This window comes from Aotus nancymaae, unplaced genomic scaffold, assembly GCF_030222135.1.
Source record: "Aotus nancymaae isolate 86718 unplaced genomic scaffold, 86718_ANA_hifiasm-v0.15.2.pri h1tg000001l, whole genome shotgun sequence".
NCBI classification, from domain to species: Eukaryota; Metazoa; Chordata; class Mammalia; order Primates; family Aotidae; genus Aotus; species Aotus nancymaae.
The window spans coordinates 5,541,265-5,568,038 of record NW_026988412.1 but is presented as its reverse complement, the minus strand read 5'-3'; the positions used below and the strand labels follow the sequence as shown (position 1 = coordinate 5,568,038).

The window sequence follows — 26,774 nt, the reverse complement described above, 5'->3', positions numbered from 1 at the left end:
TGCCGGAAGTCCCTCAATGCCTCTACTCGGGCCTTTCCCTAAGTTAATACCACTTTGACTTCTAAGATCAGAGATTGGCTATGCCTAGTTTTGAACTCTGCATAAATGGAATCATACAGTTTGTTTTCTGATATCAAGTTTCTTTTGCTCAGCAATATGTTTGTAAGAGTTATCCATATTATAGCATGAAGTATTTCACGGCGTGAATATACCACCATTTATTTCTTCATTCTACTATTGAGGTCATTTGGGGAATTCCAGTTATTGGGTCTTTTGGAAAAAAAACTTGTAGTAAATTTGTAAGTCATCAGGAGGGAGACACCAAACACCTAAACATAATGACGTATACACAAATGTTTACTATTTATAAAGGCATCAGACCAAACTAAAGTGAAACTTCCCTTCAGCACATGGTTTTGGCTTTGATTTGTCTTGGACTCTTTGTTTCTTCATTTTTTGCTTCTTCCCTCTTGGCCCCTCTAAGTGATATGAGCTTGAGTCCTGGATCTCAAAGTGTTGTCTAGGGAACCTTGGGGGTCTCTGAAACATGAATTTTCTGGGGGTCTGCAAGGTAAAAACTGTTTTATTCATATTTCACTGTACTGAGATCTGTACTTATGATGCAAAAGCAATGGTGGGTGAAGCTGATGCCAAGCAGAGTGGCTCAAGGAAGTGGCAGCAAATGCCCTAGTGGTCCTGGTGCTCTTTACCATCATCCCAGCAACTACAGAAAGAGCAAACCACCACCTATCAGAATGACTAAAACAAAAAGTAGTGATGCCACTAGCCACTAAATGCTGACGAGGACATGGGGAAATCGGGTCTCTAGTGTTGCTGGTGGGAATGTAGAATGGTGTGGCCACTCTGGAAAACATTTTGGCTGTTTATTTTTCTTTCTTTATTTATTTTGAGATGGAGTCTTGCTCTTGTTGCCCAGACTGGAGTACAATGGCGTGACCTCACCTCACTGCAACCTCCACCTCCTGGATTCAATCAATTCTCCTACCTCAGCCTCCTGAGTAGCTGGAATTACAGGTGCCAGCCTGTAATTTCTGTATTTTTAGTAGAGATGAGGTTTCACCACATTGGCCAGGCTGGTCTCAAACTCCTGGCCTCATATGATCTGCCTGCCTCAGCTTCCCAAAGTGCTGGGATTACAGGCATGAGCCATCACTCCTGGCCTTGGCCATTTATTTAAAAACTAAAACTGCAACCATCTTATGGCTTAACAATTGCATTTGTGGGCTTTTGATCCAGAGAAATGAAGATTTTACACTAATGTCATAGTAGCTATTGTCAGCCCAGATATCCTTCAACAGTGGCACATCATGTCATGGAATATTACTCAGCAATGAAAGGAATGAACTCTTGATACATGCATTGGTTTGGACAAATCTCCAGAGACTTATACTGAGTAGGGAAAAAGAAAGCCAACCCCTGCAGATTGTATCCTCTAGAGTTCCATTTATATGACACTTTGAAGTGACAAGATTTTAGAAATGGAGAACAGGTTATTTGATGCCAGGGGTTAAGGATGTGGGGAGGGTGGGGAGAGAGGGGGCAACTCAGAGGATTTTGTGATATTAGAACTGTGTATTCTGTCTGTGGTGGTGGATGCATAAACCTATAGAGGGGATGAAATTATGTGAAACTCCATACACCACACACGTACACACACACAATTGTATCAATGTCGGTTTCCCGCTTGTAGTATTATACTATGGTTTTGCAAAATATTATCATTAGGGGATACTGAACAAAGTGCACAAGAAATTTCTGTTTTATATATTACACTGCATGTAAATCTACAAGTATGTCAATTAAAGAAAAAGAAAATGAAAAGCCAGTTTCCCTAAGGAATATCCTTGAAGAAGCAGTAAAATTATCAACGTTATTAAATCCTGATAAAGGGTCACATTTGCAATCCTAGCACTTTGGGAGTCTGAGGTGGTTCTTGAAGCCAGGAGTTCAAGACCCACCTGGGCAACATGGTGTAACCTCATCTCTACTAAAAATATGAAAATTAGCTGAGCATGGTGGGGCACACCTGTAGTCCCAGCTGCTTGGGAGGCTGCGGCACAAGAAGTGCTTGAACCCAGCAAGTGGAGGCTGAAATGAGCAGAGATAGTGCCACTGCACTCCAACCTGATTGACAGAGCAATACGCTGTCTCCCTGCAACCAAAAAAATAAAAAAAAACTCCACCCTTAGTATTCTGTGTGGCAAAGTGAGAAGTGCACATGAAGCACTTCTGCAGTGTCCTGGAGCATGTTGGTCATTTCAGGGAAAAGCATTTCTGCAATTATTTTGAGTTGCATGTGGAACCAGCCACCATTTTCATGGAACACCACTTTTATTTAGAAGAACAACTGGCAGACAAAATAAGGTTTTCTGGACTTGGATAGTTGGCAGACATTTTCTTAAAAATGAATGAGGTAGAGCCTGTCACTCCAAGAAAACAACTGCTAGCATTTGTCCTTTCTGATAAAATCAAAGCTGTTAAGAAAAAAAATAGACTTTAAGGAAACCAATAGCTGCGATCATGAGCTTGGCCCCTTCCCAAAACTTAAAGAATGTTTTCCAATGAGACTGGTAGTGATATGAACAAATTTGGTGTTTTGATATTTTGTAATAGAATGGGTCAACACTTGCCATTTTGGGAGGCCAAGGCAGGTGGATAACTTGAGGTCAGGAGTTGGAGACCAGACTGGCCAACACGGGAAAACCTGTCTCTACTGAAAATACAAAAATTAGCCAGGCATGGTGGCACATGCCTGCAATCTCCGCTACCCAGGAGGGTGAGGTAGGAGAATCGCTTGAACCTGGGAGGCAGAAGTTGCAGTGAGCCGAGATCATATTACCGTACTCCAGCCTGAGCGACAGAGCGAGACTCCATCTCAAAAAAAAAAAAATGTAGAATAGGTCAACACTTGGAAAGTCTGCATAGCATTGTGAGCCACTCTTTTCTAGGTACACAATGCATGCTGTTATAAAAGCGTGCTTAAGTAAAATATTCACTCATAGGGCAAAATAGACTGGTGAATATTAATACTGTATGTTAGTATATATGAAGTTCAGTGATACAGTTTTTAGATTCCACTTTGCAACGAATCTTTAAAATGCTACCACTTGTTGACTTTTGGTGGAGCATCAAAGAAGAATACCCACAATTGTCTGAAAAGATAATTTAAATACTTCTCCTTTTTCCAGCTACATACCGTTGTGAAGTCAGATTTTTTTCATATATTTCAACCAAAACAGTATATTGAAAGAGACTGCATGCAGAAGCAGACACGAGAATCCAGCTGTCTTCTATTAAGCCAGACATTAAAGAGATTCACAAAAATATAAAATAATGCCTTTGGGAGGCCAGGATGGGCAGATCACCTGACGTCAGGAGTTTGAGACCACCCTGGCCAACATGGCGGAACCCCATCTCTACTAAAAACACAAAAATTAGAGCTCAAGAAAGCAGATTCTGAATAAAAGGGCCTGGAATTTGAATCTTAGCTCCATTGCTTACTAGCTGGAGATCTTGGCCAGTTCGCCACGCATGCCTTGTTTTCTCGTAAATGAATATAAATAATATCACGGCGGGGTGCGGTGGCTCATGCCTGTAATCCTAACACTAGGAGGCTGTGGCGGGCGGACCACCTGAGGCCAGGAGTTCGAGACCAGCCTAGCCAACATGGTGAAACCCTGTCTACTAAAAATACAAAAAATTAGCAGGGCATGGTGGTGGGTGCCTGTAATCCCAGCTACTTGGGAGGCTGAGGCAGAAGAATCACTTGAACCCAGGAGCCAGCGGCTGCAGTGAGCCGAGATCGCGCCATTGCACTCCAGCCTGGGCAACAACGGTGAAACTCCATCTCAAATGATAATAATAATGTCTCACAGGGTTGATGTGAGGACCAGTGGACACAGGGAGGGCATTTAACTTGCTACCTGACCCAAAGTAAGAGTTGATAGATATTGGTTCTATTGTTATGTGAACGTGGTTAAGACCCACTGTTGCCTGCTTATAAATGCATTCATAGCCATATTTTTAAGGGTCTTAAAATATATGCTTCTCTTTTCAGGATGGAACACTGCTGCAGGCATTTGTAGCTGAAGTTGCAGAACAAATAGTTGGTATTGCAGTGATCACAAATGAAATGGTAAATTGTGAAGTGAATATTAATTTCTTTGATTGTACCCTGTTATATCGTGAATTAGCCCACAATGTCCCTTTTGGTGTTCTATTTTTACTTATTCAATGTGAATGCCTCCTTTTTCTGATGGATATCATGATCATCTGCCTCTGTCCCACTTAGAGGACTTGCAATTCTCCATTTTTTTTTTGCAGTTCAAAATATTTAATATATTACAAAGAATATATGTAGACGTTCTCACCCTAAAAAGTCAGATTACTTTCCACCACCTATACATCTATTAATATATTCCACTGCTCTCCCCAAAGTGTTACTACTGTGGTGATACAGTTATCCCTTCCAGCATTCTTCTTTGCACTTTATTACATCTATTGTGTGTATGTATGTGTGTGTCAAGTGGAGATGTCATTTTATTTTTTCCCAGTGCACAGCCAGCTATTTCAAAGCATTTATTACCGAGTAGTCCGTTCTTTTTCTTATTTTAAAATGCTGTTTTTACATTTATTAAATTTCCATATGCCTATGTCTGCTTTTAAACTCTGTCCTGTTCCATGGATTTATCTGTTGACACCTATTGCATTATCATGTGCTTTTATATCTAGTCGGGGAGTATTTTCTCATTTGGTGTCTTTTAAATTGTTTTGCTTTTTATTTCTTGACTATTTCCTCTTCCAAACCTTGTAATATTTATTATTAATATAGTTTTACCTGTACTTGGATTCTATAGAACAATATAAGCAGAAGTGACATTAAAATATAGAGCCTTCCCTAATGGGATCGTGGACCATGGTTTTCTATGTTGTTGTTGTTGTTTAACTTTTTGGGTTCTTCAGAAATGTTTTGTGGCTTCTTTCATGTGGTTTTCTTTGCATCATAATTTTGCCGTATGAGTTTTTGTTTGTCCTGTGGGTCCACTCTCCACCCTTCTCCACCCTGTTCTGTCCCAGGGAGCCTGACTGACGGGCATAGCATTATGGATGCCTTTGCCTTGGCTTCCTGTTGGATTTGGTGGATGGAGAGCCGTGACAGAAAGAGGAGGGGACAATGACGTCAGGTGCCTCAGCAGGCTGATCGCCACTGAGTTCCCTGACATTTCAAGGCAGCCTCTTCATGATGCTCTCCTTCTGGATTCCTGTAACCAGCGCTCCTCCCATGCCACCCTCTAAGGGTGGGAATAGCTTGCAGTTGCTTCTGCACAGTCCCTACTAATCTCCTTACACCTGCCCCATCCTTGTAAATATTCCCTTTGCTAAAGCCCCCTCCAATTATCCTAATTTGAACATACCATCTGTTTCCTGCTGAGACCCTGACCTGACACAGTTCTAGACATTGATCATTTATTTCTACATGTTTTATGATTTCTCTTGGTATTCTGAATATAGACTTTTCCTCATATTTTCTAAATGTTTGTCTTGCGTATGGGAAAACTACTAGTGTTTGTATTTTGATCTTGTATTCAATCACCTTTCTGAAATTTATTTGACCTTAGAGAGTTTTTCAGCTGATTCTCTTTCCTGCTGCAGCATCACTTCCACCATATTCTACTGGTCAGAGCAGTTTGAGGGCATTCTCAGACTCAAGGGGTGGAGGTGGACTTCTCCTCTCGATGGGAGTGTGGCAGAGTCACTGCAGAAGAGCATGAGGGATGTGGGATGACAGGTACTGTCCTGGTCATCATCTTGGGATCTTTGGATAAGAGAACCTGCTACACCTTCCTTTTTAGTATTTATACCTTTAGGCTTTTTCCAGTTTTAGTGTATGAGTAGAACAACATTGAGTAGTAGTGTTAATAGTATCTGCTTTTCTAGTGTTCTTGATTTTAATGGAATGATTCCATACTTTCCTCCATTTAGCATAATAGTTGCTCTAGGTTTCTGATAGATATCCCTTATCAAGTTAGGAAATGTTCTTCTTTTTCTATCTTATTAAAAGTTTTGGCCGGGTACAGTGGCTCATGTCTGTAATCCCAGCACTTTTGGAGGCCAAGGCAGGCAGAGCACCTCAGGTTGGGAGTTCAAAACCAGCCTAACCAACATGGAGAAACCCTGTCTCCACTAAAAATATAAAAATTAGCCAGGCATGGTGGCATATGCCTGTAATCCCAGCTACTTGGGAGGCTGAGGCAGGAGAATCGCTTGAACCTCAAAGGCAAAGAGTGCGGTGAGCCAAGATCACACCATTGCACTCCAGCCTAGGCAACAAGAGTGAAAGTCTATCTATAAAAAAAAAAAGGTTTTACTATGAATGAGTGTTGAATTTTATCAAATGTGTTTTTGACATTAAGATATGCACATGGCTTTGTTTCTTAAATATTTTACACACTTTCCTTTTTCTTAGATTTATTCCTCTTTCTGATCCAATAATTCTTGGAGTTAGGTATTCTTTTAGAGATGGTGTTGGGTAGTAGGGTTCCTGAGTTCACACAAATATGAGAAGTTTTCATTGGTCCTCGTTTTGTGTGTAGAATTCTCATTTGAATTATTTCTTTTTTTTCCGTTTGTTTAGAAATGGAGTCAAGCTCTGTCACCCAGGCTGGAGTGCAGTGATGCAATCTTGTCTCACTGCAGCCTCCACCTCCTGGGTTCAAGCGATTCTCCTGCCTCAGCCTCCTGTAGCTGGGATTACAGGCATGCACCACCACACCCAGCTAATTTTTGTATTTTTAGTAGAGATGGGGTTTCACCATGTTGGTCAGGCTGGCCTTGAACTCCTGACCTCAGGTGATCTGCCCCACTTGGCCTCCCAAAGTGCTGGGATTACAGGTGTGAGCCATCTGCTTCCGGCCTCATTCTAATTATTTCTCATCAGAATGATGAAGTTTGCCCTCTCATTGTTTTCCAGTATCCAATGTTGTTGATAAATGTAATCTGATACCAACCTGATTCTTGATCCTTTATAAATAAATGTGTGTTTGCTCTCTTTCTTGAGAATTAAATTTTCTTTTTGCCTTTGGAATTCTGAAATTTTGCCAAGAAGTATTTTCTGTCTCTTTTGGCAGTTTTTCTTCTATGATTTCATTAATTATTTCTTCCACTCCATTTTCTCCATTCTCCTTTTCTTAAATTATTTTTTAGATGGATAGTAGATGTTTTGAACTGATTCTTCAGTGTCTTCAAAATGTTACATTTTACTCATCATTTTAGATTTCCTCAATTTGGTCTTTCAAAGCTCTAATTCTTCAGCTGTGTTTATTCTATTACCCAAGTATTCTATTGGAAGCTTTATTTCAGAGTTCATGTATTTAACTTCCAAGTCTCTTTCTTGTTCTCTTATTGTTCCTTTTTGGTACTAGCTTGTTTACTACATGCAAGATCCTTCCTGATCTCTCTGAGTACACTATGTAAGATTTTTTTTTAATTCTCTGCTATTTCCTGAATAATCTGTCTTCTCTGTAGTAAGTTGTATGTTTCTCTATTCTGGTCTTTTTTTATTTGTCAGTTTTCCTTAAAAGTCTCTCCATGTCATGAGTGAAAGATGAAACAATCAGTTTGGGCGGCTGGCGTGGGTATTCTTGACAGTTGTTCTTGTATGTTTCTCCATGGTGTCTCCCCTGTCACTGGTAGTACCACCGCCCCCCTGTCTGATTGGGAGGGAATGGCAGTGTCTGGCTTCCCCTTGTGTTCTTGAATGGAGAACCATCCGGCAGGCAGGGACCCCAGGTGACCCAAAGTAAGAAGGTTTCACGTAGTGGTAAGGTTTTCTTCTAAGGTGAAACTGCCTTACTTTTTTGTCCCCTATTATGCTCTCATTAGTCAAAAAATAATTTTTGTTGTTATTTTAAGGGATTTGGGATGGGAAGAAAATTAGATGCACATGGCCCATCTGCTGCTTTGAGCTAATAACCTCTGTTGGCTCTTTGATTTTTGTTTTTCAATGATTTCTCAGCTCTATACTTATCACTCATTTTATTTTATAATGAGGGATGCCTCCCTGGTAATTAAAGAAAAGTCTTATAGTATAAAGGCCATTGCAGGGTCAATGTAGATTGAAAGCTTGCCAGAACTGCCCTATGGTACTGCCACTGGCCCGGTTACCCCGAGCTCTGTTTCTTCTGTGCTTTATGACAGAAACTGGAAAGGCAGGGGACCTCGAGGAGCTTGGCCACAGATGCCACAGTTTTCATGGATTTGCTGGTGCCAGGCTTGCTGATCACAGAACACATCAGGGTTCTTGTATTCTCCAATTTCTGTTCTTGAAAGTATGCTTTTAAAACAAATTTACCATCGAAAACAAGGAGAAATATAAGTTGGTGTTTTGCCACCTGCATATGATTTGATTTTTCCTGCATTTTGGGTGTGTTTACTGCTGCTGTCATCAGGGAGAGTCACACTCACCTGGGAATGCTCCCCGTCCACCCACACTCCTGACAGTGTGCACTGCTGGGAGGTGACACAGGACAGGCTGGCCCAGGGCACAGTTGGCATGAAGGAGATCTGGGATCCCAGTGCAGTGCGGAGACAGAGGGGTACCAGACCCAGCCCATGGAAACAAGAGCAGTGTGCTTGATATTACCTTTACATGGAAAGACACTCACCAGTCCTTTAAATTACCTTCCACTGTAAAAAATATTACACATCAAGGGGGATAGAAGGTTTAAGAAGTACACATGAATACAGCCCAATTATGCAGTTTTATTGTAGGCCAGCCAGCCATATATGTAATCAATGCATATGACTTGGGGCCAGGCGTGATGGCTGTTAATTCCAGCACTTTGGGAGGCCAAGGCGGGTGGATCACTTGAGGCCAGGAGTTTGAGACCTGCCTGGCCAACATGGTGAAATGCTGTCTCTCCTAAAACTACAGAACAATTAGCCAGGTGTGGTGGTGGGCGCCTACAATCCCAACTAGTTGGGAGGCTGAGGTGGGAGGGTCTCTTGAACCAGGAGGCGAAGGTTGCAGTAAGCAAAGATCACGTCACTGCACTCCAGCCCGGGTAAGAGAGCAAGACTCTCTCTCAAAACAAAACAGTGTGTGACTCGGCGGTGACACATTTCCACACTAACAGGTGAATGATAACGCATCAGAGAGCAACAATGGCTCTGTTTGCCTGACTCCTGAATTTCCCGCGGGCTCTGTCCCTTGTGCTGACCGGCTTGTGCTCATGTCACCTGGCAGTGGCACAGAGCTGCTGTCCTGCCACTTGGCCAATGGCAGAGACTCAGGGCTCTCTGAGTTGATAGCACCCATGAGTGTGGAAGGAGCACATCACAAAGCAGTGCTGCCATCCCCTAAAGACGAGCCATCAGAACAACTAGCACTCAGGAAACATAATTTCTAATTTAAAAAAATTTACCGTGAAAACGAGGTGGCAAATTGGAAGAGAAAAACACATTTCTTACTATCATACCTAAAGTAATATTTAAAAGATATTTATCACAAAATGCATGTAGTTTGTTTAAAACGCTTGTAGAAACCATCCCTTCTGTCTCTTCTGTAGGATGTCGAGTACCTTCGGTCCCATTACAACATTGAAGATTTCATCTACTTCAGTCACCACCAGCGCGAAGAACACGGGCACATGCATCACTTTGCCCTCAACCCCATTTTCCGGCACTACACCAAGTTTTTTCTGAAGGAGATCCTTCGTTTAGGCTTTAAATCCTGTCTCTACTACCCTGTTTACCCAAAATCCAGAGAAGGCAAGGTAAGAGAGTGGTGCGGTCCACTTTCCCAGCAGGTCACTGTTCACAGTGTTGTTGGTGTTGGGTGCTACATTTTATTCATTCCTCTCTTGTTGGGTTTTGATTATAACATGGTCTGAATTTTCAGTGGCCATATTTAGTTTGGCCTTTTTCACATACTACAGTGACATTCTGTAGGCTTCGAATTTCCGAAACTATCACAGCTAATATAATTAGTAGTACAGTTGGTTGGCTTTTCTATATTGACAAAATAGAGACTGAAAACCATGTAAAAGTGCTCTGAAGAGACATGAAGATCTAATCACTTCTTACGATGCATGAGTGCAATGCCAACATGATACTATTCAGTGATTCTGTCTTAGAAGGCTGACGTGCCATCCCGGCATTTCAAAAGCACTATAAACACCCCCACTAGGTGATGGAGAGAAAGCGCGGAGATACCTGACGTTGATGTAACCAGCCCCGTGTAACACTTGCCACACGTGCATGGAGTAATACTGTGGTAATAGACATGGATCTATTACATGGTATGTGTATATGTGGTATGGGTGTGCATGCACAGATCGCAAGCCTCTATCTTACTTGCATACCTCCTATCCCGCTTTAGTGTTCCTCATAGCACTCATCGTCAACTAAAGTTACCATTTTACCCTGAACGCAGCCGTGCTTTTTTCTGTCTTGTTCACAGCTGTATTGCATTGCCTAGAAGAATTACACACACACACACACAAACACACACCCCACACGTTGTCATGCATTCATGCACATATATCACACTCACACACTCATGCATTCACACTTACACTCATGCTTCCCCCCCGCCCCCCCCCCACACTCATATACGGCATCTGGTTGTTCCACAGGCAAGGGCCTATTCCAGCTAGATTTCCAAGGGTTTTTTTTTTACTGCAAATTGGTCTCTCAGTCACTGACAACATTAGTCCTCAAATTGATGTAGACTTGAGGGTGAAGGGATTGAACCCCTAGAGTAGGTAGAAGTTGTCCCGTGAGATTCCACTGATGAACTCACACTTTTCCAGGCTCTGCCTAAAGTCTTTGACATTGTCCCATCTCTTCGCATTAGCACAAGGGAGCTAAAAGATCTTAAAATGCCTTATTATTAGCATGTCTATTTATTAAACAGTCTAGATAGCTCACACCAGTTAGAATGGCGATCATTAAAAAATCTGGAGACAACAGATGCTGGAGAGGATGTGGAGAAATGGGAACACTTACACTGTTGGTGGGAGTGTAAATTAGTGTAACCATTGTGGAAGACAGTGTGGCGATTCCTCAAGGACCTGGAAATAGAAATTCCATTTGACCCAGCAATCCCATTACTGGGTATATATCCAAAAGATTATAGATCATTCTATATAAAGACACATGCACACATATGTTCATTGTGGCACAGTTTACAATAGCAAAGATCTGGAACCAACCCAAATGCCCATTGATGATAGACTGGACAAGGAAAATGTGGCACATATACACCATGGAATACGATGCAGCCATAAAAAAATGATGAGTTTGTGTCCTTTGTAGGGACATGGATGAATCTAGAAACCATCATTCTCAGCAAACTGACACAAGAACAGAAAATCAAACACTGCATGTTCTCACTCATAGGCGGATGTTGAACAATGACAACACACAGACACAGGGAGGGAAGCATTACACACTGGGGTCTTTTGAGGGGGACTAGGGGAGGAACAGTGGGGGTAAGGAGGTTGGGGAGGGACAACATGGGGAGAAACGCCAGATATAGGTGATGGGGGGATGGAGGCGGCAAACCACATTGCCATGTATGTGCCTATGCAACAATCCTGCATGATCTGCACATGTACTCCAGAACCTAAAGTGCAATAAAATATATATATTTTTTAAAAGTCTAAAGTGTATTAGTACATACACATAACAATAATTTTGCCAGTGTATTTTATTTAACAAAAAACGTTTTGGAGAAGTCCAGAGGGAATGGGGAAGAAAGAAGAAAAAACATAGACAAGGTTTTGAGTGAGATGTAGACACTGCTCTAGTTTTTCTTTCTTTTTTTTTTTTCTTATCAAAATGCAGCACCATGGCAATGAAATGGTCCAGCTTTGAACTCACTGAGATGGGAAGGTGACAGTTCTGCTGGAAGATCCTGGTCCTGCACAGTTTTCTTTTACTCTGCAGTTGGCCAAACGCCAGTTTTGTGACCTTCAAGTTGTGATATTAAATTCTTGTTTTTATTCATGAAGTTGCCTGATGTGCTGGGTTAGAGAAAGTCTATTTGCATCCATAATAAAAATAATACCTTGGGCATTTCATTAAATGTTTATACATTTACCTCAATACTATGAAATTAGGAATATGTTCCACGCTGTTGTATATAGCCTCTAAAAACATACTTGGAAACAGATTTCTTCTCAGTCTGCCCTTCCAGTTGATTTCACATATTCATTTAAAACAAGTGTGTCATGTATCAAGCAGTTCCAAATAATTTGGGTAAGAATTCCCAAATTCTGCCATAAATCCCCAATTGACTTCAGTAAAGTAGAGCTTCTTGGCTCACATCATGGGATGGTTTTCTCTCTATCCCTCTGGTCAGGGAATGTATTAAGAGATCTTCCAGGCATAAAAACAAGGTGCTGGCTAGGGTTCTGTTTTTCAGTTTGCGAAGTCAGGGTGTGAAGTTCAGTGGTGAAAAATTTTAGAAAACCATTTTAGAAGCTCATAAAAATCACAGGCTATTTTTAGAACAGCAAAAAAGTCATATGTAAACCATCTAATTATTAAAATACATCTACAGTTCAGTTTTTCTTTCTTTGCTTTCCAGCTTAAATTCAATAAATATATCATTAAAAGTTTTGATTTTACAGTCTAACTCTTCAGATTTAAATGGTTACAATGTCCTGAGTTCATTTCACCAAAACCCCTAAGATTTCATAAATGTGACAGAAATAAAGATCACCATGTTTGGTTTTCTCTGCTAAGTTTTAAAAACTGGATAAATCAATATTTAAAGTATCCCCCAAGACATGGTTTATCATAGTCTATTTCAATAAGTATAAATCCAACTCATAATTTAGTATTAGTCTAAATGTAAATAATATGATCTACTTCTCCCACCCCCACCCCCACTTCCCAGTTTTATCTTTTTGTTATAAAACAGTTTTTTTTTTTTTTAACCAAAGGTCCAGTTGAAGTCACTGAAATCACTATGAGTGACTTTTACAAACAGGAGGATTTTCACATCCATGCTAAGTTACCCCTTGGATGACATTTTTATCTATGTGTCTTTCTTAAAGCAGCTTGTGCCAAACATACAAAGGTTAACAGGATGCAGATAACACAGCTTAATGGGGTCAGATCAGGCTGATGCATGATCACTGTGGAGAAGAATATCCTCCTGGGGAAAATACTTGTACTGAAAAATCCCATAAACCAAACCACTTGTTTATCTGTCATTCCCACAGAGATAGTAATGTAATTACTTTCGTAATTATCTTCATTAGTGTCAGGCATTATCTACAATTCATTCCTCTGCTCGAAGAGTATGTTTGTTTATTTGCTGATTTTTTTTCCTCTCTGAATTGGCCGAGTTAAGAGTTTTGTATTTGTAAAGCTGTACGCAGACATCTGTGCTGTGCCTCTCTGACATTCTCTCCCCTAAAATATAGATTGCTGTCTTTCAGTTCCAGAACCCCTACGCCCACTCCCTGACATCTGCCCTTCATTACTTGGTTCCCGTGCGACCACGACGACAGATTGTCTATCCTCTGGAAAAGCTTGGCATAAACGCTCCATCAAAGGCGGTCTCCAAGGATCTGGTGGGTAGCAGGGCGGCAGGCAGGGCGGCGCGGTGCCAGCTCCCGCGGGCCTGGCAGATGGGGTGGCAGTGCTGTTTTTGCAGGAGCAGGCTGCTTCTTAATTACAGGGAACCTGGTGCTCATACCCTTACAGGCAGAGCCCTTCGAAGGCTCCCCTGCAGCCCTTTCCCTCAAGTGGTTATTTCCCAGCAAGCCTAAAGCAGTAGTCACAAGGCCTTGCAGGGTCATCCCCTGGGGATGCCTCTCAGGCTGCTGTGTCCCAGGACAAAAGGCCTAGAGTCACCCTCCAGCATATTTTCATTTTCTTTGCCTGTCCTCAAAAGCAGATTCCCCCTTTCAATGATGTTTTGCTTTCAAGGCATTAAGTGGTCATTCACTGTTAGGACAAAGCTGACAGAGAAAACAGAACTGGCTGCATTTGAGATGTTTGGGCCCCGGGTCCTAAGCTGGTTTGTTTAACTTCCTCCTCCGGGGGAATCAAGATGATTAGCAGAAGCATATTAGCTGCTATGTGGCAGCAGGAGTTTGTGACTTTAAAATGAATGGCCAGGGGTCACTTTTATTGTCAGAACAGGAAAAAGGACTGAAATCAAACCTAGATATTCTTTTAAATGGAAATGTACCTGTTTTTTCAATAACTTAACTGGAAAACATAATTTTTTCATGATGACTGATATGGGCGTGTAGTGTTTGTATATTCTTCCACTTAAGTAAGTAAAAAAAAAAAATCCCTCAGTGGGCTAACATTTGTCCTTTGTGAGAGAGAAAAAAGGAAAGTGTTAAGTTTAAACTCTCCAAACACTTAACCCAAGGAGCTGCCCCTCAGGGCTGGAGATGATGCTCAGATAACCACCTTGCAACAGGCTCTGCACTGCAGGATGAACATCACCCTACCCAGTTTCTGTCTGTCTTGCCGGTGCACTGAGGGCGGGGAGGGCACCTTGATCAGACCAACTCGGAGGCAGCTTTGTGTCTTACATACATCTTTATATTTGTAAAGTAACAAAAACATTTATGTAGTTGTAAATTTATGTGTGAGTAGAGACTGATCATATAAAGCAGAACTTCTCAATCTACCTGTCTTTTTTTAAAAATTAATATGCAATTAGTCTTAGACTGATAGTTTTGTAAAAGTGAATTCCTGGAAAAACGAGATTAAAAAGCAAAGACAGACAAAATTCTCTTATTATTAGATTTAACAGACATAGCTTTACTCTGTTGGTTTGCTATAAAAGCTTCTGAATGCTTCTCTCCATCTCTCTTACTCATATCTTCAGAGACCAGTAATAGTTTGCACTATTAGGCAATGTTTTAGAGTGATTATCTGAGACAAGTTGAGCCAAGTAGAATATTTTTAGGAGGAATTTCTGTATAATCCTCAAGGCATTGTTCTCTTAGTAGAGCAATAGCATTGCAGTAGCAAACTGTGCAAGGTTGAGCAACTGTCGTTACCAAATGAATGGCACCTGTTCAGGACCGCAGATTGAGTGGCACTGGGCCTCCCATGTCCTCAGCACCCAGCTGCAGTGATTTTCAACTCTTTAGCTAATTTTGGATCTTCTGTGCCCCCACCACTTCCCCTTTCTCCTATATCATTTTGAAGCAAACTCCAGATTCATATCATTTCATCTGAAGGTCACAGGCATATTCTTAAGTAGCAGGGTCCACAGCTCTCGAGATGAGATGTGCCTAGCCCACCTGGAGGATCTTTGGGATGGGTCACCATGTGGTCTGTTTGCATGTGGAGATCCTGGAAACAGACTGCTTTGGAAACAGAGCCAACACCCAGAAGTTTGGTGCAAAGACAAACTTGGGGTCAGAGACAGTGGCTACATGCTGTCTCCACCACTGAAATACAGCTTCCACAGAGGCAAGCTGATCCCTGGAGAAGGCGCCGGGCATAGAAGTACATGGATGCACCAAATGTATGACCTTGTAGCTTCTGCATCAGATCAGGGGCAGGGTGAGAGATGCTGACCTTCTGCAGTCATCGCTGAAACACCTTCAAGTGTGGACAGATCTTAGGACTGGGCCAAGGGAAGAACTTATACTTCAGTGGCAACCCACGGCTCCTGCACCTTCAGCCATTGCTCTGGCAGCATGAGTGGCCTGGGGGAGCTGGAGTGAGGAGTCGGGAGTTGCTGCACGGATATCAGGAAGCATCATTTTTATGAATACGAAGCAGTTCCACACCTGCACCCTCCCTCCCACCCTACTGTGAGATTTTTCACAGTTAGGTGACTTTGAGGTGAGCTGGAGCTCTAAGGCGGGGAGAAAGCCAGAGAAAAACATTTTATTTCATTTAAAATTATCTTGTTACAACCTCCCAGGTTGGCAGGATCCAAAATCGTTGCTTACATTGAATAACCTTTTCCACGGTCATCTCAGTATGCTGTGTCCCCTACCCCTGAGCCCTGGTGTATTTCAGCATAAAGCAGAGATGGATCGTTCAAATCCAGGGTCGAGGAAGACAGCCACTTAGCAGATGGGTGGGAGGAATTATAATGCAGATGCCTGTTACTTGCTGCTAATGCTATTGTGCTTACTTCACAGGTGAATTCTGACTGTTTAAGGGGCACTTTTTTTTATTGCATTTTAGGTTTTGGGGTACATGTGAAGAAATGCAAGATTGTTGCATAGGTACACACATGGCAGTGTGATTTGCTGCCTTCCTCCCCGTCACCTATATCTGGCATTTCTACCCATGTTCTCTCCCCTCAATGCCCCACCCCCCGCTGAACCAACCCAAATGCCCATCGATGATAGACTGGACAGGGAAAATGTGGCACATATACACCATGGAATACTGAGGCACTTTTGTTGCTACTCATCGTACTCAAGCTTTGGAAGATTGTAATGGAGATTTAGATTTAGTAAAAATTTTAGACATATTAGAAATTCAATCACAGGATTATTTATCAAGACCATAATCCACATGGAATGGGCCTTGGCATTCAAAAGTTAAAATGCTAAATTATATTATTAAAAATTATTTTTCTTTTCTTAACATTTTAGACAGTTTTAATGTTTCAGAGTGATTATCTGAGACACGTTGAGCCAAGTAGAATATTTTTAGGAGGAATTTCTGTATAGTCCTCAAGGCATTGTTTTCTTAGTAGAGCAATAGCATTGCAGTAGGAAACTGTGCAAGGTTGAGCAACTGTCGTTACCAAATGAATGAATTTTCCCTTTAAGTTTCACATCTCCCCCCACCCCCTACCCCTCCCAGTGCATTGAGCTTGATATGAGACCCCCAGCTCCCTCACCATGTCTATATCATTTCTCTTGCCGGCCACTCGTCTTTCATACCTTTTATCCTATTTAAAGTATCTTAGAGTGACTGTCCAGTCCCTAGCTTTCACCTAGGAAGCCAATCTTCAAGGGAACAGATCACTCCAGGCATGAGTAATGGGATAGAAAGCATTTCATCTCTGTAGGTTGCCAATTTGAATCTGGCACAAGGCAGCAGTGATTGAAATTCATCACTGCATGGCAGGGAAATATGCCCTCACTCCCACCCCAGGGCCCTCCTAGTTCCTGCCTGGTTTGGATGATCAGTGTCCTTTCCCTGCCACAGCGCCTTCCCCATCGTTTCTATTAATTGACAGCCCACCCCACAGCAGGCTGTAAGAAAGAACCTAGAAAACATGAATGATTTTCATCACACATTTCAGAACTAGACCTCAAAGATTCATAATAATATCTCCACAGTCAACCAGTATGAATGCATGGGTAAGAGAGAGGGCTTTTTCCTGACCAAGACCATAATTGACATCATAGACCTGGAAGATTCTTCTCTTAGCTTGAATGAGCCATCTTGGCCTGTGCTTTTACATTATTAGAGTTTTTCTCATGGAAGTTTTTCATTAGGTGACTCATCAGGGCCCAGCTGCATAAGTATTTTTTTATATAATAATTTTATTTTTTTAATTTTAATTTTGTGGGTAGGTAGTAGCTATCTATAGGATACATGAGATGTTTTGATACAGGCAGGCAGTGAGTAATGATCACATCATGTAAAATGGGGTATCCATCCATCCCTTTAAGTGTTTATCCTGAATGAGTATTATGATCAGGAAAACATTCAAAATTGGGCTGTATTAATTTAGTGGTTATATTGATTAAAGACACTGGAACAAGCTGTCCTATGCTTAATTTGAGGGTGGGTCTACATACAAGCCTGTTTTCTTTCTTTCCTGCCTCGTACAGGGATTCAGATCTGACTGTCACCATCCATGCCTGCAAGGAGCTTCCAGTCTAGTTTCAGTATTAGCTGAGGGTGGAAGAGGGCTTGTACTGGCCTCCCAGGTGACAAGAACCCAGACTCAGGAGAAATAGCTGCACTGGGCCCAGACCTGTTTCTGCAGAATTTCTGGAGAGGAAATGTGTTTGAAAAAAAATGGCACTGCTTCCTTTCTAGGAATGGGAATTTAAACAACTATGATTTGTCATATTACACTCCAGAAAACATGCTTTGAACTTAAACAGCCCCTCCCATTGCCTCAATATCAATAGATGCTCCCCATCATCCACTTTAGTCACTTCAGCTCTTCATCTTGGTTTATAGTGTTCATAGAATTATAGCGTAAACTCACCTCTCTCTCAGATATTTTCAGAACTAAATCAACCCTTCATTCTTACTGAGGAATCATAATTTCAGAGTGATCTTGTTTTTTCTGATTGCTTATATTGATGGTCTGATTAAATCTCGATTAATGAATTCTTCAGAGGCCTCCATTTGGATTCTGTGCATTCATTTCTCCACATTTTCCCTTTGTCTTTCTACAAAGAGAAATGACGGTTTATGGAACCCCTCCCCCTCAGAGCTAAGTGGTGGCCCTGCTTTTTTCTGGTATGTGATCTCTCAGGAAGATGTCACTCACTGGCATTCAGTTACCCTTTGAATTGCCCCTTTTCATCTGGCTATACTTCCCAGTCCAGCTATAATTACCATCTGATGGACTGTTACTGGATACTGTTTCACTTGTGCATCTGCTGCCCTAGGAAATTGCATTATTCTCCCAGCACCTGCTAGATTTTCCCCAGCTTCATTGTTTCCCAGCCCCTTCCTTAAACTTGGTAACTTTCACTGCCAGTGGTTAGACTTCCCTTGGTTATATTTGTGGTCAGGGCGAGTGGTGTGTTTTTAGCTCTTTGGCTGTCACCTTGGTAGAGGTTTCTAAAAATGCAGACCTGTATTTTTTCAGCATCATACATTCTCTGATCATTATTAATATGACTACGGGAGGAATATGTTCTTGAAATGAAATTAACCCATTTTAAATCATCACCATGAATCCAGTTTGGTTCTTCAAGCCACTTCCCAGGCAGTTTCTATGTGTTTGCACTATCTATGGGAAATACATTTCCTTCTATTAATAGTGAACTCTTCTCTGAGATTCTTAGGATCATTTACATAAATTCCTTTATGGGCTTTTTTCTTTCGACAATACAAGTTCTATGGTCATTTCTTTCCAATTCTCTGAAAACTAACCAGTTTAATATAATATGTTATATATTATATATGTGTGTATTACATAAATAGTATATAAATGTACACCAGAAGGACTTATAAATCAGTGTTTATTCTTACTACTGTCGTAATTTCTCCCTCTCAGAAAGGTTACAAGGTAATAAAAAGAACAACTATTGTTGCATTACTATTACCTCTTGAGCTCTTGCTTAAAGGCTTCCCATGGAGTTTCTCATTTAGTTCTGGCATCAGCACTTGTAGATAGTTACTGCCATTACCATCCTCAGTGCACCTAATGCAAACAGACTTGCCAGGGGGGCAGGTAAATAACTTGTCCAAAGGCAAATTACTTGACAGAGTTTCAAACCCAGCCAGTTGGTTGCCCACTCCTAGCTTTAACTGCTACAGATATACTTTCCTACCTACCAGTCCTACTAATATGACTCATTACAGGAAAGCCAAACCGCAGAAAAGGAAGATGGCTTGGTATAGATCTTGTTGAACCTCACAAATCTTTGGCACCAAGTACTTAAACAAAAATGACCCACAGACGACTGGCCTTCCCCCAGTGCAGTTTGAATTTTCCTCTTGGCTGAATCATCTGCTCTTGGGTTTCATCTGGTACCAGCCTGACCCTGTCTGACCTGGGCTAGGAAGGAGCAGACATGGGTTCAGGTTGGTGTGCTGGCAGGTTTTGGACACCCGCTGATTCAGGCTGTCTGCAGTTAGCTCTCTGTTGTATGGGTTTGTTGTTACAAACCTTTGTGATTTTTGTTATTACAAAAATTCTTTGTTGTTACAAAATTATGGTGGCAGCTGTTGGGAAAGGAAGAAAAAGGGTGAAGGGGAGGAAGGCAGCAAATCACACTGCCACCTATGCACCTATGCAACTATCTTGCATGTTCTTCACATGTACCCCAAAACTAAAATGCAATAAAAATAAATTTAAAAAATAAAATAAATAAATAAATAAAAAGAAAAATGATTATGATCCCATATGGAGGCTACAACATACATTTCTCAAGCTTCAGTTCTATGTTGGACATGGCTTCAGAACCCAAGGAAAGGCCCATCAGTTGAGTGACTGAGGGTTTATTTAGCGGGGTGGGGGTGGAGGGGAGAGACAGGATGTGAATTAGTGGCATGATCAACAAGCTGGGGAAATTGTTGAGAAACTGGGCTGTGGTCAGGTGGTAAGATGAGGCTTTGAGGGTATGATAGAGAAGAAATTGGGAAAAGTAACTTCTTAACATCTTAGTATTGTCAAGAATCAACACTATATCTTATCCTCATATTCTAGGACAGATATTTAGAGGACAGTCTCTCTCTTCCCCCATCCATGTCTTTAATAGCTTCATATTGTGATATAAATCATATATATATACACCATACAATTCACTCACTTAAATTGTACAATTCAAAGGTTTATAGTATATTCGGAGTTGAACAATCATTACCGCTATCTACTTTTAGAACATTTTCATCACCCCTAAAAGGAACCTGTGCCCATTGGCAGTCACTTCCTGTCTCTCCAGCCCTCTCGTCTCAGCCCTAGACAACCAGCAATTTACTTAATCTCTCTATGAATTTACCGATTCCGGATATTTCATACAAGTGGCAACATATACTATGCAGTATTTTGTGACTGGCTTCAGAGCATGCTTTCAAGGTCCATCCACATTGTAGTGTGTATCTGTACTTCATTCCTTTTTTATTGAATATCCTATTGTGTGGATAGTACTATATTTTATTTTTTTCATGCATGAGTTGATGAACATTTGATTTATTTCTACTATTTAGCTATGAAGAAAATCTTCCTATGAAAATTTGCTCACAGGTTTTTGGGCATATATATGTTTTCATTTGTGGGATGGTGTCTATATCTACAAGTGGGATTGCTGGGTCACATGGTAACTCTGTTTAATGTTTTGAGGAACTGCCAAACTATTTTCCAAAGTGACTGCATTATTTTGCATTCTTTCGTTCTTAGATCAGATCTAGCATTCTGGCTGGTAATTCTGGCTGGTAATAGAACTTGTATGAAGTGCTGGACAAATCAAGGCCATTGAGGGGCAATGTCTCTAACTGTTCTTTCGGTTTCAGAAGTAGAATTTCTGCCACTCCGAGAGAGCTTCATACACACATTTGAGACTGCACTGCTAATAATGCATCAGTTCTTTTGAAAGCAGAGATTTTTCTTAAATAAAACCTCTGTTATCTTTCCTGCTTCACCCTCTCTGACTCAGCAGCCCCTTGTGGTCCTGTGCAGACATTTAAGAGAGCTCAGACAGCAAAGAAAATGGCCATCCAAATGCAGGAGGAAAATGGGGGACTTTCTGTTTTTTTTTTTAAAGCCACCAGCATGTTCTTTGTTTGATCCCCCTTTAGTAATATTATTGCTCTTAAAAAGAGCTGCCACTGCTCCCAACAGAAAAGAAAAATATCCTGAGGGTTTCCTGGATGCTGATTGGGTTCTTGCCACAACCCAGTAGGAGGAAAAAAAAAAATGCATTCTGTTCCCTGCAGAGCCAGGGTAATGAATGCCACAGAGGTCCAGAAGTGCCTCCGGACGCATCAGCTGCCTGCTGCAGAGCTCTGGAAGCCTGCAGCCTAGCAAGGCTTCTGGGTGGAGCTGAGTTCCCGGGCAGAAACTGGCCTTCGCAGCTAAGTGGCTTCTTCAGAATCCGCCTTCAGGGAGGAGAGGAATGGCAGCTCCAACGTGAGGCTTTGCTTTGTGTATTTCAAAGTAGCTGGGGACATAAAATGACAAAGGGGACAATTAAAGCTGCAGATCCTGACTAGAGAAGTGACATCTTTTCTCCTTGATTAGAAATAAATATATTATTACAAAAGCAGCCCATGTTTTTGGTAGAAATTTTATGAAAAAACAATAGAGAAAATCAGTAAAACGTTCAGTCCTCCTATCTTTTTATTAGATTTTGGGGTTTTAGCTTCCAGACTATTTTCTGTGAAAAAGACTACATATATACTGTTAGATATGGGGTCATTGTGTTTGCAGCATGCCTCTTCACTTCATGTGTTTTGGCTATATTTACTTGTTACTAAGTATCGTAAAGTGTGATTTTCGTGGCCACGCAGTTGTATGTTAACCAGCAAGCCCTGCCGCTCAGTGCGTACTTTCCTCCTGCCAGGCCCTGCGTTACATCCTGTCCTGGATAATCTTTCATTCTCATAGATATTTCAGCGTCATCGGCTCCATTTTGCAGTGGGGAAAACTGAGGTTAGGAGAGGTTTGGTAATGCAGGTGAGCATTAAGCCAGCAGGACTTGTGGGATAGTCACAAAGCCACTTGAGCTCTATCTCATTGCCCTGTAAATATGCTCCATGTGGCTGAGTTTTCTCCTGCACCCAGATGAAAAGTGAGCAAGTTCTGGGACCTTCTGGTCAATTCTAGGTCATTAAAGCTGTATGGGTCACTTACAGTCACAATACATGATCTTAATTCCGTAAAATGTTCAGTTTCATTTGGTGTAATAATCCAAACTCAATTTTCATCCAAGGGTTAGACTCCCCTGACCCGCTGCTGAAGGCTGCAGCACATAGGAAGCCTGTGGCTGGAGAAGGCAGGACAGGGCAGTCCTCTTCTCTCTTCCTAACTCCCATGCCCCTTCCGCTTACTTAGCATTTATATAGCTTTTCAGTATTTAGTGCTTTCTCTTTCTTTAGCCTATTAGTGTCTTCTTATTATTGAGCGTATTTCTAGTCCTTCTGAAATTGGGGTCAGGGCAGGGAGAAACAGTTGGAGGAGCAGGCAAGTCTGAACTTGGCCATTGCTGTCGTAAGATTGTCCCTACTCTGTGAGCTGGACTCCTCTTCCCTTAGTGTGTGTTTGCAGCTTCCTAGGGGATTCCTGTCTCTGGATACCTCTCACCAGCATTCCCCTGATGAAGAAGATGCCATCCTCTAGCTTTCATACCGAGTCTCATTTGCCCCTGGAGGTGTCCTATAGGTAGGACCTGCGAGAAGGGCTCTTGCCTCTGTGGGTCAGCAGGCCACCTGCCCTTCAGCTCCTTCAGCACACCCGTCCACTGCCTCTGGGGGACTCACGTGAAGCTCTTGGAGGGCTCCCAAAACCTTTCTGTGACTTGAAGCAGAAGACCCCCCTCCCACATCTGTCCTCTTTGGGGTGGAGGGCGTGGGACTCACAGCGCATCAACAGCTCTCCAGGACGAAATCTTCAGAAAAGCTCCTTTTGCATCTACTCATCTAACCCCTTCATGTCTTCATTATGAACTAGGGGTTAAAAGGCACTTAAACAGCACTTGCCACTGACTTGGCATTTTTATAAGGGGGCTCCTTTGGAATGTAGCATCTATTATCTTCATGCTGAGGCCACACATCTGCTAAGTTGTGGTTTGGGAGCCAAACGGTGTGATGCCAGAGCCCACAATTCACCTTTGCTGTTTGCAGGCCCATTCCCTCATGTTGGTCATTAAAGTTTTTGTCCCAATTTTTATCATGATGAACAATGCCACCATGTCTGTTCTTATTATTTTTCAGCACATTTGTGATGATTTCCTTTGAATAAATTCCTAGAAATGTTATTTCTAGATCAAAGATAAAGTTACTATCTCTTTAATCAAAAAACATAAAGCTTTAGAATTTGAAAATGAAGACCTGTGATTCCTGAATTGAAAAAGATTATTTCTCTTGGCAATATGTTGCCTTATCTAAGCGACATACAGAGTACAGAGATGTACAACAAGCCCTCTTGTTTATCAGATACAGATTTTTAAGACAAGAAACCAAGTGTGCAAATTATACCACTTTTATTTTCCTATTTTTATCTAATTAAACTGAGTCTCTGCTTTGAAACTTTTATTCTACCCAATGGGGGTAAAAGTAACCTCCATCAATTCTAGGTAGAGTTAACGATTTAATGTTCCATTGAGTCCATTTGGGAGCTTCTCCTCGTCTTTCATGCTTTTAGGAGGGTGGGGAAGACATCCAAGTTCTCAGGAGCTCATGGACTTGGACTGTCATGGTATCAGGGCAGGTGGTAAGGAGAATGGGAGGGGAGGTATCTGCTACTTAGGTATTGCCCATCCTCACGGGAATCCCAAGTTCAGAACATCAGCCTTTGTCCTCAGGCAGAGTCGGCCCTTGTCCTGGCATCTAAGCCTCCACAGCCCTCACTGCTTTCTGCAGAGGTGTTTCTTCCTCACAGCCTTGAGGCCAGTCTGACTGTGGCCTTGTGTCCCCTGGAGCCAGGCGCTCTCTTCCTCTCCCGTGTTCCCTGCTTTGGGCTTCAGGAAGCTCATTTCCTTCTTCATCCCGGAAGCTCCCTCAGCCATCTCCACTGGACTCTTCCCAGGACAAGGTGGCAGGAGAGTTTCCCTTGTGAGGCAGTTTCCTCTACTCTTGTATTCTCCAAAATCTTTGTGGGGATCCTGCCCACTTCCCCCAACTTTCCTGGCCTTAGCCAGAGGGAGGGACAGGGTGGTGCTGTACCGATTTCTCCTTCTTCCCCTCTGGCTTTCCTCCTCCTGGTCTTTAGACAGTGCACTCGCTGTCTCCGTGTGTTCTTCTGCATCTGTCATTGGAAGCATCAACTTTGACTTTTGATGCGTAACAGTCAGGCTTTTGAGACTCAGAAAACCTTCTTGCAACCTGTTATCTGCCTAGAAACAAAACAGCACAGAATTGATGCATTTGTTCTCCGGGGCGGGGTCTGCCCAAAGGCCTGGTGTCCCCTGGCTGTTGCCTGCAGCATCAGGAGGGGTCATGAGTCAGCAGGGATTGGCAGAAATGAAACACATCTGCTAGTACAAAAACAGCACCCCACTAGGATGACAGCAGCGACAGACACATGAAACACAGACCACATGAAGGCCCCTCTGGGGCTGGTTAATTCCCTCTGGCCTGAAGAAAAATTATAAAAATGTGATTGCATTCATTATGAAGTGATTGGATGTCAGTAGATGCATATAGAATAAAGTACAGTATCATAAGCCTAATTTTTAGGTCTTTTTATTAAAACTTTCATTTATTATACCTTTTAATAAATTCTAATTTTACAAATGGGAGATGGGCCAGGCACAGTGGCTCACAGCCTATCATCCTTTGGGAGGCTGAAGTAGGAAGATCACTTGGAGCCAGGAGTTTGAGACCAGCCTGGGCAACACACTGAGACTCCATCTCTACAAAAAATAAGCAATAAAAAAAATGGGTTATGCTTTCCTGGAAGATGTGAAAGATCAAGCAAAACAACCAAGAACCTAGAGAGCTTTTACATTCAAACTGAACTGAGACAGATTAAAAGCCTTCCACGGTTCAGTAATTTTCCTAAAGCAGTCTGAGTTTTGTTGTCATTATTTGCACACTCACCAAATCCAGAGGGAAAATGGCATTTGAGTTCATCAGAGGCAGAGGATTAAATGGGCTTGGAAAGTGCAGTACCTGGTTAGCCAGGGGCACAGTCCTCCCCAAGAGCTGCCCCACACGGACTTAGCCAAGTGGGCATGAACTGCTGTGTCACCCCATTAGAGAAGCAGCTTGAAGCCTACAGTCCTCAGTTCTCAATCTGCTCCCTTTCTCCAGGGTTGAACCACTTTAGGTATCAAAACTTTTACTCTGAATGTTGCCTCAAGACCATTAAGCTTAGTCAAGATTACTGATGTCACGATCTCCATAGTAACCAACTTAATAAGCAAGAAGAAAATATAAAAGATGACTTAAAACAGGGAAAAAAACAGAATAAATAAAGTATGAAAATAGCATGGGAGCCATAAAGATTTTTTTATTGCTACTTGTTTGAGATATCAAACATGACTCAGCTGCAGTGCAGGCAGGCATGAGCCACTCGGTCAGTCGAAATCCATGGCAATAAACGTAAATTACAGACTATGCCACGTTCCTACTTCTTGTGCTGTTCAGTTGTGTCCCAGGTTTTGTTTGTTTTATTTTGTGTTTTCATATAATTCAGTGCATTGAAATTATCACCATGGTAGTCATTGTAATTGTGGTTTTAATGGCAGTTTATGTATTTAACCAGAAAGAGCTATGCTTCCAGGGAACGGGTCTTAGGCAGCACTTTCCAGTCATCTTAGCAGAACTCCTCTAGTGAAAACCACCCCCTCCTACTGCCATTCGCGGATATACAGGATGGAGCTTTCATGAAACTGGAGTTGATGGTTGATTTAAAAATGGAATCGAGTATTGTCTGTCACAAATCACAATTGAGCAGTTCTCAAAGATGGTCTGACAATGTCCCACAGGATTGTAAACCGCAAGTCTTTTGATTTGTTTACCAGACAACATGGATCCCCACATAGTGGGTCTTTGGTCACAGTGTGTTGGTAGGACTGAGGCTGGCAGGTCCTTTTCAGACCATGTGACTTCTAACAGCTCAGCACTTACACCACCCCATTCAAGAGCAGAAGGTGGCCAGAGCTCACAGAGTTCAAATTCTAAAAGGATCTCCAGGCCCCTGAGGACTCAGATGCTTCTCATGACTCTCTCTCTCCGTCCCTTTCTCCCTCCAGCCATCTCTCTCTCTCTCTCTCTCTCTCTCTCTCTCACACACACACACCAGGCATACATAAAAACATACACACAGAGTACACACAATCCCCATCCAAGTGTGGCCCTGGGGAAGTGCTCACACTTCCAATTCCAAGCATGACTACACATTGTCACTTCCTGGTGCAATGGGAAACGACAGCCTGATTCTG

At 42.0% G+C, this 26,774-nt stretch overlaps 1 protein-coding gene across 2 annotated transcripts in view; it reads left to right on the top strand.

Moving 5' to 3' along the window:
* The window catches only part of CFAP61 (cilia and flagella associated protein 61), a 298,775-nt gene that overhangs the window by 115,053 nt on the left and 156,948 nt on the right, over positions 1-26,774 (top strand). Inside the window, exons 14-16 of one of the 2 annotated variants that reach the window (XM_064375353.1) lie at positions 4,079-4,156; positions 9,588-9,794; positions 13,473-13,607. In XM_064375353.1, the coding sequence (XP_064231423.1) occupies positions 4,079-4,156; positions 9,588-9,794; positions 13,473-13,607 (420 nt within the window). Of the gene's footprint in view, positions 1-4,078; positions 4,157-9,587; positions 9,795-13,457; positions 13,608-26,774 lie in introns of both variants that reach the window. The other variant, XM_064375325.1, reaches the window with a different exon arrangement.